Here is a 14,884-nt window from a genome sequence, read left to right on the forward strand (position 1 = left end):
GCACCTGTCCTACCCTTGGTGACAAAGGAGGCTGCATCAGCACATAAACAGACCCCCCAGACCTTCCTATTTCTCTGGATCGGTTAAAAATTACATCCTCTGGATTCGCCCCAGCTCCAATAGAGTTAATGCTTTTAGCACTGGCTCCTCTGTGGCACAATGTTTGTGTTGCAATATTTCAGCCAGAGATTGCCATTGTAAATTGAAAGTGTAAATCTTGGAGTAGAGAGCACAAGTCTGCAGCAGAGCGAGCATGTCCTCCCCCTGCGCCTTGCCCGGTGCCAGCAGCCCCCACCCAGACACAAAGCCAGGAAACTCCAGGCTCAGGACAACTCCCTGGGCTCTGGCTCACAGACCCACATGCCTGCCCCAAAATGTACCCGTGCAGCTGCTCTTAAGAAGGACGAAGCATTGGCACACACTAGCCTCACGTTGTACATGTTGGGGGCTGCCCTGGAAAGCTCTTAGGAAGACCCTCTGCTGCAGCGTAGGGAGCTCAAGCAGGAGGGACCCCCTGGAGCTTCTTATGGTGGGGTGTGTGGGGGTCAACAGCCCAGAGGTATCCCACATGTGAGAAACAGCTCACCCCCGATGGGCACATACTGGCCTCTGCTGCTGCTGGAGCAGCTCAGTGAACCCCAACAGAACCACAGCTCCATGGTCACTCAGACTTTTCCCATGCACAGGTAAAACAGCACAGGGGGGTTGACTGGTTTATTTTACAAACAAGTAAGGACCCAGTGTGCAGATCTGAACTGCACCAAGTTCCTCCAGCACTACCCAGAAAGAAGAGGCCCTGTTTCCCAGGGCCCTCCTTTGCCCCACAAGTGCTGCTCAGAAGCCCCCAAAGTATTGGCCTTGCTGGGGGAGCCCGTCACTCCTGTGGAGCCCTGGGTGCCTCCTCACCCCACATCAGACACCATACACATCTAGCATTAGTATTGGGAAGAAATTATCAAAGAGCAGAAAATAATGTAAGCACAATATTGAAGGAAGAGAGTAATCCATTTTGCATTTGCACACTGACAGGGGAAATCTTTTAGCATGCTAGTGGAGTCTTTATTGTTATTATTAATCCTTTGCACTATGTCTTCTATGTGGCAGAAGGCCGGGGATGCTTTGAGGTTTTGTGCAATATTTGGTGTTTATTTTAAAAATTAAGAGATTAAACATCAGAATTATCAAAATACTTGTACCTACAAACCTAAGACTGAAGAGAAAGACTATGTGTGTTTGTGCATGTAAAACTCACTGACTCCACCAGAGCAGCATTTCTATGTTTATGACTTTTTCTCCTCCCAAGCTACACAAATTTTACATGACAGATGAGGTTATCTTTGCACAAAGAAATCTGAAAAGTTGACTCTAATCAGTAGCATAATCAAAGCCTTGCTCTTGCAAAATAATATGATTCAACGCTCCATTATTGCAAATGCCACAGAACTAACCAGATCCTTGGAGGGGAGTACTTTTGTGCACTAATCCATGCATGTAATTATCGATATGCTTTCCCATGCCCTATTCAGATGCCCTGAGGTTTTTCTTCCACTTACACAAGGGGGGGGGGAAGAAGAAAAAAAGGATACAATCAGTTCAGTTTAAAGAACAAGTTGTATAAGTTTTTTTGACCTACTGCCTACAGGATCAAATAAGGGATTCTACCAACCGTAACGTCAGGAGAAAACCAAAGGGCTTTGCTTGTGCTAGTGGCCACCACCACCTGTGGGCAGCACAGGCAGGGCCCAGCAGGGCACACACTGTGACCAAGATGCTGCCAGAGCACCTGGGCTAATCAAACACTCAGGCCTGACTGCTTTATTAGACAGCAAGAAAACAGAGTGCCAACAGATGGCTTAATACAAGGATACATGCCTTTAATGACACTTAAGCATGTAAAAACTTAAAGCAATTAAAGAATAAGCTACTTTGTAAGAGATTAGATACAAAACAATGGTCGCACTGGGGGTTTTGGTACATTCATCAACTTGCCTGTGCTGAGAACTGCACCAAGCTGGCAATAGCACTGCCATGTTTACAGAGATTTCTTGCTAACAGCCTCCTTCTAGAAGACAAAAAAATAAATAAATAAAAAATCACCAAATGTAGCCAAGAACAAAGACAGTAAAAGCAGCAAAGAGGTTGCAGTGCAAGTGCATCCCTGATGCTCACAGCCTGGAACCCCAGAGCTGCTGTTGGGAAAGGCAAGGTGTTGGACACAAGCACAGCTAAAGCCAGCATCACTCCCCACTCAGTGCAGCTGAAATTAGACTACCTGCAAGAAAGCAGATTTCAATTTTCTGGCAATTTTAACAGACTAATAGAATCAGAACCCAGCATATTTGGGTTGCTGCTAGCACATTGGCAACACCTCTCCAAGCAACTGGGGAACTCTGTTCTTGAAACTAATGTATTCCTAGCAGCCAATAAGATCACTGAATGACACATTTCTTCTGCTTGAAGTTGAAAATGCAAAGGAAACTTCAAACACTTAGAAGCTAACGTCATTCACTTCATTCTTTAAAAATATAACACCATCTGTTGCCATCAGATTTACAGTACAGATCTCAGATATATGCATTTAGTTGTTGGTATCAAAGACTGCCAGCAACCCCACTACAAAAGTGAAGATCCTCTGGTAATCTCCAGAGTTTCAGAGAGAAAAACTGCTAAATTTGAAAAGTAACCAACAGGTTATACATGAAAAACATGTATAAAACAAAAATCCCACACCAGTAAAAACACAAAACTAAACCCTGACAACCTGTTAAATCTGCAGTAAAGCAAAGTGCACACATTTGGAGGTAAAACTGGGAGAAACCTACCCTAGAAATACCTGAACTTCAATGGCCACCTATTTCAGATCCCCACAGTCCTGCTCCCTCAGCACTTACAATTTCTGCATACCAATACTTCCCACTCTGTGGGCTCTGAGAGGTACAGGTTTTATGAGGTGTGGACTATGGTGGGATTTAATTTCAAGTATCAGCATTTTCCATGTGATGCAGGTTCCACAACTACAGGGTATATAATGCAAATAATGACATTCATGTCAGCAGAGGCTCAAAAATTACTGTGGGCTGTATTAATATTTGCAAATAAAACATAGCACATGTTCTTATTATAAATCTATTACTCAAGATGTGTCTGGGTAATATGTAAAACCAAATTAAAAGTTTGGGTTATTTTTTGAATATGCATTAGCCATTACAAATCAAAATCAAGTTTTAAGACAGCTAACAGTCCCGAGCAGCCAAGCCAGCACACCCACCAGGGGCTAGATATGCAGGAGCAGTCAAAAGTCAGACCCCTTATAGAGTCAGATCATCAGTAACTTCAAAATAAAAAGGCCTTGAACTTCTTTTAAAAAAATATATATTAACTTTGCTGAAAAGCTATCTTCCCACTTTTCTGAAGTAAAACAACAAACCTTGAAAGAAGAAAATCTTGCCTGTATGATACTAATGACTACATTTCCCATATTTAGCTTTTTGTGCCTCGGAAGTTAATACAATAGGAGAGGATTTAATAATATTTTTTCCCCTGTGACATACTCTGTCCCACTGGTATTTTTTGATTGAAAGACTGCAAGTAAATCTGACTTCGCCTTCTAAAATTAAGGTCTACTAGACATAAAAATCCAATTAGTGCTACAAAAATTAAGGCATGACATTTCCTCAGTCTCACTTACATTAATATAAATGTTTTTTGCTTTCTGTCAAGGATGAAGGACACAGCTGAATTATGTGACTTTTTCCCCCCATCTCATTTACATATTGATTCTAATAAGGCCAGACAGGTAGGCCAATACCAGCACTGATTCTGTCAGCAGCCAAAGTTGCCAGGACTGTGGATATTGTCACTTATAGGTTGATAAATGGACTACATGGACTAATTGTATTTCAGCATCTCTGGACAGATGGCAAATCTTACAGCCATATGGTGATTATTTCCACTACACTGAAAGTATATTAACACTTATCAAAATGTTTAAAGTGATGAGACGATCTAAAATAATTTTTCCATGAACTGGGATAAAAAAAGATGGGATCGGATGGGCTGGCACTCCAGGGCTGGATTCTCTCCCAGGATTCCTGTTCACTGCAGGCTCGAGGGCTTGTGGGTATTGCAGTTATTGATGGGACTGGCTGTGTTCTGGGTGCTCAGCTGTAGCACAGAAATGCTGTGATGGCCAGGAGAAAACATGCCTCCTCTTAGCTATTCTGCACTGCCCTTATTTAGTTGCCATTATTTGGTGTTTGATACAGTGGCTGCCCTGGGAGTTGGCAGCACCAATACGTATACTTTCTTTTCCTGGTATTTTTTTCTAAATCCTTCCCTGCTCTCTGGGTGAAAGCACACTGAAGTTATTGTCCTGTTTTGAAAGGTAGCCACATACCCAGCCTTGGCCCATGCAAATGGAGTAGAGGACTGCCCACACCACAGACAGTAGAGTCTCTGGAGTAGGACTATACATCCACTCTGTGCATTTAGCTGTCCCCATGCCTGCTCCCAAAAGAGGAAACAAACAACTGGGAGAGGACAGAATTATGCCCCAGCAATTCTGTGAAACAAAACAAACCTGCTGGATGGAGACCAGAGGCTCATCCTGCTTGCTGCTGACCGGGTAAGCCATTGCTAAGTTCTGCAGTGCTACGTCAGCATGGAGCCAGTAGCTCATCGTATTTACCAATGCAAACAAAGCACTCAATGGATAATACATCAGGTTGACACACATCCCAGATGACACAACCTGCTTATGGCTGTGTCCTTTACTAACACTTTTGCTGTGGGGCTTTGAAGTTTTTATGAGAATTATGCAGCAGTGAACTCACCCTTAAAGCAACAGGTAAGTAAGTATGTGCAGGAGACATGATCCTCTTCTGCTCTAAGTTACTCCCTATTTATACCAAACAAATGTGAGCAAAATCAGCTCAGTAAAGTCTAAATGAACTTCTATGCTAGAAGATAAGCCATATTGCATAATTCAATTTTTTGCTTCATTTGCAGAACAAAATTCTGAACATATATTTATTTTAAAATAGGATTAAAAGTCGTGTCTTATATTACGTACTAACGTGTTTTGAGTGCAGTCTCCTTGTAGGACACCCCTTGTTACTGGAGGCAGATGCTTCCCTTGCTGGGAGAGAAGAAGTTAATGCACAAGTCTCCCTTATCTGCCAGAAGCAAATTATAGCAAGTCCAGAACTAGAAACTACTCTTCATAGCCCTTGTGATCTAAAATTAGTGCCTGGTGTTAGTATGCAGAATGGATCAAGTACTCAGCCACTGAGGACAAGGTGCCAATTGGTGAGAAATTCTTACTATGCTTTTTGCACGTTCACACTTTAGCACCTTAAGAATTAAATCGATTTGACATGTAAGGCCTCTATTACAGATCTCTCTAAACACAGTTTTCTTTTAGGAAGGTTTACTACCACTGAAAGGCAGCAAAAGAGCATTTCAGGTGCTTGTTTCTCCCTAGACAACTCAGACTAGCCTCGTGTTTTTCCATGAGCCTCCCCAGCCAATGCTCTGACCCAAGCTTGGAGCTGCTGCTGCCCTGGGCACCAGCTGGGCTGTTCCCCTCCCTCCCCTCCCCCCAAGGGAGCTCAAACAGCTCCAGTGTCCCCACGAGGAAAGAAGTGCCAAAAGGAGCTGGAAAAAGAAAAGAAAATGAGGAAAAGTAACTTAGATCCAAGGTGTAAAGTTTGGACCAATCAATTTAACCATGGAAATCAGTAATTTTTTTAAGGAATACCAGGCAGTGCTAACCATCCCAAGTCATACTCAGCAGTTGTGTATCTATTTTCTCTTCTGGCCAATAATTCTGAGGTCATCTTGTAAAGCAGCTGATGAACATAAACTCATTCCAGCACAACCTCATGTCACTTATGCTAATTTAAGTTATTTGGAAGTGCAATGTTACTTTGATAGGAGAAACCTTCTATAGTCATACCATGTTGCTCTGTCTTAAGGACAAGGATGCCAATTCATAAGACAGGGAAGAAAGACCAAAAAGGGAACACATAGTGGATTAGAGATTTTGATTCTGTTCCAAACCCTAAGCTTAAAAACTTTGGCAACTTCTCCCCCATATAATTTGAAATGCTAATTTATAATTCCATGGAGAAAAAAAAATATTGCAATGATCTGAACAATACACATGCAGGATTAGTGCTCTGAGACTGAAAAGTTTCAGACTTTTCCTGCAGAGGCAAAAGCAGGTAACCACAACTGCAGGAGAGGTGTTTATCCCAGGCTTCATGAAGAACTCAGTCCAGCTGAAAAAGAAGTCCTTCCCAGAACCCTCTGCAAAACCACAGGCTTTGCAGAGAAGTCCGGGGAGGCAAAGCAGGGTGAGAGAGTGTAGTGGGAGCATCAGGCTGCATACAACTAAGTCCCTGAAAGCTGATGCATCTTCTATAATATACAGTTGTGAAGGTCTCAAAAAAACCCTTATGCTCAGAACTTTCTGTCCAGGGAATAACTTTGAGAATCACACAGAAACTTTAAAGACACTCCTTGTCCTTCAGATCTTACGAAAGACAAAGTGTTATGTTAGTATTTCATGTTATGCACAAACACCCATTACCCTGCCTCAAAGTACAGAGAAAGGTGGAAGAGGCCCACAGGGAGGGAAAGGACAGCTCCTTGAGGAAGAATGGACCCATACACACTTCTGGATCTGCCTGCAAGGAGGCAAGCAGCCTCCCCATGAGTTCCAAATAGCTCCCAGTCCAACAGTTCCCTTTCTAGAACATGGGATCTGATCCTTGCTCCACAGCTATTGCACCTCATTGTAACTGAGATTAGAGACTCAAGCTTTTAATTGAATTCCTTTGAATTTGGGTGGGTGTAGTGAAGTGTCAAATCCCTGTTCTCAGTCAAGCCCACTTCTGTTAGCCTTGAAAAGAACCATAAACCAAATGAGACTCCCTTTTTATGTATTAGCATTTTTAGATGATCCCTTAAATACATTTATAAAGATCACATCTGTAAACAACAGGCAATATAAAATACCTATCTCCTGTAACAGACTACATAAGTGACTAATAGTTGTCAAAGACAAAACAAAAATATCATTTAAAAAGAAAGCTCTCATTCACCTGTGTGCTGTAAAGTTTGAGGTAACTAAATCTCCTTTATTGTGCCATAAAATAATAAATTTATCCTTATTGGAGGAGAAAGGATTATTATGATAGTTGTTGGATTATATATGTAAATAGGTAGAGTCCAAAGATGTTTTAATCTCCTTCCTTTATATCAAAGGGCAACAGTTGTGCCTTGGGTGTACATCATGCCCATGAACACCCTCAGGGCTGCCCTGTTTTGGCAGAAACCTTCTGACAGGCCAGGGAGGAGTGTTTTGGTGTTGGGGCTAGCAAGGATTTGGACTATAAGAAGGTATAAGAGGTGGGGGCTCTACCTCACAGGGCAATGCATAGGTACATCCTGGATAGAGACAGGGAGATGTCACCGGAGAGACGGGGGGACAACTACCCTGTTGCCATCTTTGCACTGGTGTCTGAAGTACTTACCAGAACACAGCTCCTGCCTCATCTTTAGACATTACCATCTCTGAAATAAACAAAGATGTCAGACTCTCCACATGTTTCTCCATACATCCTCCAAGCAGCCCAGAGCCCCACACAGTCTCAAGTGCTGGTTGGCAAGATTTTGCACATCTCCTTTCAGAGCATTTCTCCCAATTTTAGTTTGGGTTGTTTTTTTTTTCAAATGCTCTCATTGACAGTTTCAATATCAGAAAATAGATCACGTTCCCACTTCAACAACTGCAGGGAGACATTTTAGATGTGTACAACAGATTTACAGTGGGAAGGCAGAATACAAAAGCTCAATAAAACCAGGGAATGAAACAAAGGCAACAACAAAATCCTGCTGTTACAGATTACAGAGCAACTCACCAAAAACTTGAGTCAGCCACTGCAGCACAATTCATATGGAGGAGAGATAGTGTCCATCTTGAAGTACTACATTTTCAAAAAGTAAAGCCATGCTGAATACTCCCAGCTCTGGCTACACTACCTGTCCTTCTTCCAGGGATGACATAATCCATAACACATACTGAAAATAAGATGTTGACACCTCCACATAAAACTAACATTTCCCTGCAGAGCCATGTACAATTTAAATGTTATATTTTCTCACTCCTCAAGTATAGTGTTCCATACCTGATGAAGATCTACTGCAAAGCATTAAGCAGAGTCAAACAAGTATTTCTACAGAAAGTACTCATATGCACCACTTCACAGTCCACAAGGAAAGAACCTTGGTACGATGAGAAGCAGCTTTAAGAAAAAATACTGTATGAGGTGGCTATGTATTTTTAGACATATTCCAAAGAGCCCTGTGCTGTCTTGCTGCACTGATGTACTAAACCTTGCCTGATAAGAAAGCAGTTGTAGGATTTCTACAATTATAATGCAAATGCTAACAGGGAACAACACCTAGGTGCTCCCAAGGGCCCCTGGATGTGCAGGCAGGAGAGTGCAACTTGTACAGAAAATTTCTTTTTGAACTGCAGCAGAGCTCAAGTTTTTAAATCCTCCAGACCACAGTGAAACTTACAGACAGAAAACAGTTTGTAAGAATTTCTGAAGTGACAATCTTGCATCTTGATAAGCCATGACAAATAAATAAAACCAGACCAGTGTGCGTGGGAGGCAGGGAAGGAAGACGCGTTTCCACTGAAGTGAACAGGCTTCGCACAGTCACCAGCAGTCACTTCTGCCCGCACCTCCATTGCCAGGCCCTCTTTCGCCTGTGTCAGATCTACTTTCTCTTTTCCATGATAAAGCCACAGTTGTTTTGTAGCTAAAGCTCCCAGTCCTGCCAGCCTTCAACATAAAGCCCACAAATCCTAACACACCTACACAGCAGAGCCTCCTGCTCCCCTATGAGTCATTAAGCAGGCTGTCCTGCTTGCTGATGTCATCCAGCAACATCTATTTTTTTAAACAAATCCTAAAACGCCTCGAGCATCAATTATTTAAAATATTATCTTCATTTTAATCCTGACCCTAGTGGCAAAATTACCACTACGAAGCATTTCCAAGTGATGCAAGAGGGCCCAATAGCCTCTAATAGTGGCTACGTCAATGAGGAGTAAGCAGCAGGCTACTCATGTCACACATGAGCTAAGCAGAGCATCCAAGCCAGCAGCAGCAGGAAGATTTCTCTTTTACAAACAGGCAGAGAGTAGCTAGGATGTGTCATTGAAAACATAATCAAAGATCAACTGCATCATCCCATCTCATCTTGTACATTTTGCATGACTGCATGTTACACAACCCCTACTCACGCCATCTCGAACCTGTGCGGGCTGATGTGCGGCTCTGGTGCAGCAGTAACCTTCCCTGATAATAATGGTCTATTCCCTGCCTAATTGCTCTTGCCATTAAAAGTGCTTCTTTAATGCTCAAGCTTAAACGCTTCCTGTCTTCATTTGAAAGCAGTGCCCTTGTCACATTCCAAGATTTAATAACAGGATCATCAGCTATTTACAGAGTACAGCTGAATTATCAGAGAAACAGAATTGAAATACATTCCCCTAAGCACACTTACATCCTAAAAAGCCACATTCAAAACACAGTATAAACAAGTCACATGCTGCATTTCCAGTGCACAAATGCAATAGACAGCATTCAAGGTGAAAGCAGGCAGAGATTTGGCCGTGAAGCAACCTTCAGGGCTGAGGACTTTCCCACTCTGCACACGCCCAAAGTCAACAGGAAAACCAACAGCTGAAACAAAATCCTTATGCGCCCTTAAATATATGTTAATGGGTGAGGCTGTTTATTGTAGGCACTGCATTCATAAAGCCAAATGAATGAATAAAATTAATAAACAGTACTGCAGAAAGTCTGGGTGCAAAACCAGGCAGATGCCCTTGCTCTTCGGTTCCCAGGAAACTCAGTGCTTCTCTCTGCCCATTTCAGCTATGCAGGGAATATGCTTGAACACAATTTAAAGAAACTGAACATTAAATAATTCTTTTTAACATTTCAAATGTTGCTTTTATTAGGAAACCTACTCACCCTCTTCCTTTCAAATCTAAGGAAGGGCTTGAGAGACATCCCAGCTTTGGGAAAGATACTTATCAATTTTTTTCTCAAGCAATAATCAAATTAACAGTGGTAATTAACTTTGTTAGTAGCTGAAAGTGACTACGATTACCTTCTTAGCATTAAGTTTTCTTTCAGTTCACTCTTTCAACACCATTGCCTATGTGAGCAAATGCTGGTTGTGATACTAGCAGATTTTTCCCTACCATAATTTATTGAATTTATCTCTAGTAGACCCTGCAACCCACTTTGCTTTTCATGCCAATCATTCGTTCATCGTTTCTTCTGCTACTTTCATTAGCTTGTTTTGTAACTTCTCTCAATCTCTATGTTTTCCTTGGACTTTACTCATACAGGACATTTTTGCCCAGATTCAGTTATGTGCAGCTGCAATGTTACAAATTCCTCACATTATGTGATAGATGACAAGGGCTCTCACTTGATGGCAGACTTGGGTGAAACACTCCATCACAGGTTTGCTCACTCACCTGAATGCAACCATACCAAAATCCTAAGCATGCACAAACCCTTAAAACCATCCAGCTATTTTATTTTTTTGTTATTTCTTCCTCCCAAGGTCCCTGCCACTCTAACCTTATTAAATGGCATTAAATATAAGAAAGGAACTACACACAACAGGTTTTATACATACTGTTGAAGTCAACTGAGTTTTCTCATTCATTTCAGTGAATTTAACACACTGTTCCAGAACTTAAAAGCTCTCTGGACCCGACTTTTTCACTGACTCTTGTACAGACACCTCTACCTGCACACAGAGACACTGAACTCTTCAAGTCAGAACAAGAGCCATTTATACCCACACCGCAAAATGGCAACAGCTACTTGAAGAACCAAGGCTGTGGAGAATCAAGTCTCCCCAGCCAGCTGCTTCAGAAATAATGAGATTAACAACATCCATCAAATCTCAGTCCCTTTCTTTGAAAACCTGTTGGATGATGCCGCATACATTTCCCCAGGCTATATGCTAGGAGCTGAACGAAAGCTGCTGAACTTAAAATATCAAAAAAGAGTCACAGAGCTCAAAGTACCACCCCAGCTGCATTTGGGCAAACACTTGTCCCAGCCCCACTCTGAGGACATCTTTGCAATGGAAGCTGGGTGCCACTATCTGTCCGCTTCTCCTGGGATCCCAGGATGCCCCCTTCCTTCATGGACAGATGGCTCAAACTCTGGAGGGAGCTGGCATGAGACTCCCATGGATTTCAGTGGGAGCTGGATGATGGCCAAGGTGAATTTTCTCTACAACACACTATTCCCTGCAATGGAGCTTCTTAGGCAAAGCTTATCACCATGGCATCTGAAGTACTGCCGATTACCAGAACAGCCAGCTTGAACACTGTCCAAAATTAATGTCTTCCTATAACACTACCTTCATCACATTTCCTGCTTCCTTCATCACCTTCTTTCTTCATCCTCCCACTTCTCTGCCTTTAACTCCCCAAAGAAAGCTGTATGTTGGCTGATGGACATTACTATTGCTAACAGCAGAAGGGAAGAGTGCAAGGCAGACTTTCCTGATGCTCTTAAATGCCACTGTATAATAAAAACATTACATATGAAATACAGGCCCCCAACCACACCTTTTCATGAAAATGTTACAGAAGAGGTTGAGTCTCGTTCATGAATCCAGTCTCCTTAAGATGAGGTTATTTCATTGCTTGATCCAAGCTTGGAAACTCACTTTTTCCCACCTTCCTAAGATGCAGGCTCAATACCCACCTGAGGGAAGCAGAGGTGGATCCTGCAAGGCAGGGCAAATTTACCACATGAGCCCCTGCACGAGCAGCACAGAGAAGCCATCTCCTATCAGCCAAAAGAAACATGTGCTATGGGCTAGTTCATCGTTAACCCGTGGAGCACACATTTTACATTGGTATAAAGCTTTCTGCAATGATTTCTTACACTCAGAGGCCTGATTTTCATTTTGATATCACTTATAAAACAGATTTAAAAATCAATTTTATTGCTAGAGGGTATTTAAATTAGCTGCATTTTAATCCAACAGATAATATAAGTAACAGCTTCAGCAGCAGTGATTTACAGGTCTGATCCAAACTGGTTACTTGTTACATGCCTCACAACAAGCAATATTTTGTAATAGGCAGATAAGGAAATACAAAGACACTAAAGAAATTAAAATAGTAAAAGAATGAAAGCACCAATGGAAGCAGCTATCCAGTATCTCCTTATATCATCTAATAACTAAACCTGAAGCATCTTTATTACTAGAAAATTAGCTTAGACTGCTTAAATTGAGGTCAAATTGAATCAGACCACAGCTATTAGATGAGAAGGTATAGCTCACTGAAATCAGAGCCATAGACAAGTGAGCCACATTCTTGTGTACGTTAAGCTCTTGGCTTGCAACATCCAGAGACAAATCAGGTGGTACTTTCAGACAAAAATTTCTGGAGCTGGAAAGGCACTATGTTGTGGTTTTTAAATAGCAGAAGTTGTAAGCTCCAAGACTATCAAGGTATCAACAACTATCAGATATGGTGGGTAGAAAAAAGTGGTGATTTAAGAAAGTATTTGTTCCCTTTAAAGTAAAAATTTGTCCAGTGAGATCCTTAACAGTGGCTTGATCCAAAGACAATGGTTTTCAGCCAGCAGGAACATCCACATTAACTTCAACAGGCCTCACAGTGGATTTTTTTTTTTTCCCTGGACTTCTTAATTTACAGCATTGTTTTTACACCCCCTGAATTACAGGCATTAATTTTTTTAAAAAAACATGTACATTACTTTTGTAAAACTTGACACTACTTTGCTGCCTACTAAGTTGAACTAAAACAACAGTTTAAATAGCTCAGCTCACAGCTAATAAGCAATTTAAATAGCTTTGCGGAGCTCAAGTAGCTATATCAGGTTTCATAGCACCATCAGTCACTGTCAAATCCATAGGCAGCATGTAAATGAACCATTAGCAATGGCCACCCCAGGAAAAAAAATTCAAGAGCTACAAGTCAAGTTATTTTCACAACTTTTGTGGGAAGGTGCCCCATACAGGACACCAAAACATGCCCAAGAAGCAAATCCCACTGGAATGCCTGGGACAAAATACATTCTATCAAGTAAGAGACTGAGCTATGTGCTCTGATCACAACCTGCTTCACAAAGACAGATGAGTACCCAGGTGCCCGTGATCACAAAAGGGAAAGCTGAAGCACACAGAGGTGAAGGATTTGCCAGAAGAGATGGAGCAGGGAGGAACCTGCGTAGGGTTGCTCCTGTGTCATCTGTGCTGAGCTGCAATAGCACTGTCACATACTTCCAAGTTCTCTGTATCAGAAAGTTGAATGGCAAGATAATGACACAAGACACTTGCAAAATATTTATCAGAAAAACACACCTTGTCTGCACTCTGTACAGATTGTACAAGCGTGTACAACCCACGCCAGAACCCTGGGAATGAATGATGCTGGTAGGTTGATCTCTCATGCACCAATGCAAGACTGAAATAATTTCTTTTTAATCACATTAAAACAGGCTATTGAACTAGACTGGTGAACCTGACTCATACCTGCACAAGTCTGCATGACCCAACACAGCACACATAGCAGTGCAGACACAAGCACAACCAGAGCACTCAAAAGCCTTCAAGTCCTTCACAGCTTGAGCAGCTCTGGAGGCAGAGCAGGACCACACCGAGCCCAGACCCAGGACTCACTTACAGAAGGGCATGGGGGACCTGCAACCTTCTACTAAGTTCTCTCCAAGCCACAACTAAACTTTCCAGCCAAACTGATGGACCAGTATGGAAAGTTTAAAAAGGCAACAGCAAAAACATTTGCCTTTAGAGACACCCAGGTAAAATTTGGGTGGCAATTTTCCCTTGGATAGATATTTCTGACCATCCTGGACTCTCAGTGGGGCAGCTGCTCCAGCCAGGTTTTGATGATTCTTTCCCCACCCAAGGATAGTTTCTGTTTTATTTTCCAGTGGAAATGTACATAATTAAGAAGTAGATGAGCCCCTTACAATCCTTAAGTGAAACACAGGAAGATACTTAGATCTTATTTCTCCCTCTGCCTCTGTACTTCTAGTCAGTATGCCTAGGTATCAAATTCAGACACATGCACAGCATTTTAATTCATTATTTATCCATATTGTCTCAAATTCTATCCCTTTAATAATAATAAAAAAACTATAGTGGGAGTTTGCATAGCTGGAAGCAGCATGAGGAAGCTCAAACTGGACAGCGATTTCTTACCACAGGGGGGTGAGGAGAGGCAAGGAAAAGAAAAGGTGTAAGAGAACATAATAGGATAAAAATAAAGCAAATTAAATGTGTGGGTTTGGAATCCCCCAAGACATTCTGGTCGAGAGGATCTCAAACCTATATATAGTTCAAGCCAAAAAGCATGTTAACCTCTGTTTCCTGATATTTAGTTCACAAACTGCCCTAATGCCAGCATTTGGCTTTTGTCCCCTGATTAAAGTTAGAGGATAGGAAAAACGCAGGACCGATTTTTTGAAAGACAAAGACGAAATCTCCAAGAGGCCATCACATGTGATCAGAGACTTCTGGCACGATGAAACACAATTTTAAAAAAGCCCAAAACCATTTAAAACCCCAACAAGGGCGGAGGAAATATTTACACGAATTGGCGAACAACCGGCACAGTTCAAGCAAGTTTATCGTGTGCCTCCAGCAGCCGAGAGCTGCCGCGGAACCAGAGCACGGACCATCTGACAATGAACTCGCCGCTCAGCGCGGCGCGCACATCCCGCAGCTCCCGCCGAGGGACCGGACCCCCCGGCCCCGCACCAGCCTC

At 42.2% G+C, this 14,884-nt stretch overlaps 1 protein-coding gene across 1 annotated transcript in view; it reads right to left on the bottom strand.

The window, feature by feature from the left end:
* The window catches only part of HOMER2 (homer homolog 2 (Drosophila)), a 50,693-nt gene extending 41,366 nt beyond the window's left edge, over positions 1-9,327 (bottom strand). The window contains exon 1 of the mRNA XM_009994562.1: positions 9,323-9,327. Within this exon, the coding sequence (XP_009992864.1) occupies positions 9,323-9,327 (5 nt within the window). The remainder of the gene's footprint in view (positions 1-9,322) is intronic.
* Between the last annotated feature and the right edge of the window lie 5,557 nt (positions 9,328-14,884).

This window comes from Chaetura pelagica, unplaced genomic scaffold (genome assembly GCF_000747805.2).
Source record: "Chaetura pelagica isolate M959 unplaced genomic scaffold, ChaPel_1.0 scaffold222, whole genome shotgun sequence".
NCBI classification, from domain to species: domain Eukaryota; kingdom Metazoa; phylum Chordata; class Aves; order Apodiformes; family Apodidae; genus Chaetura; species Chaetura pelagica.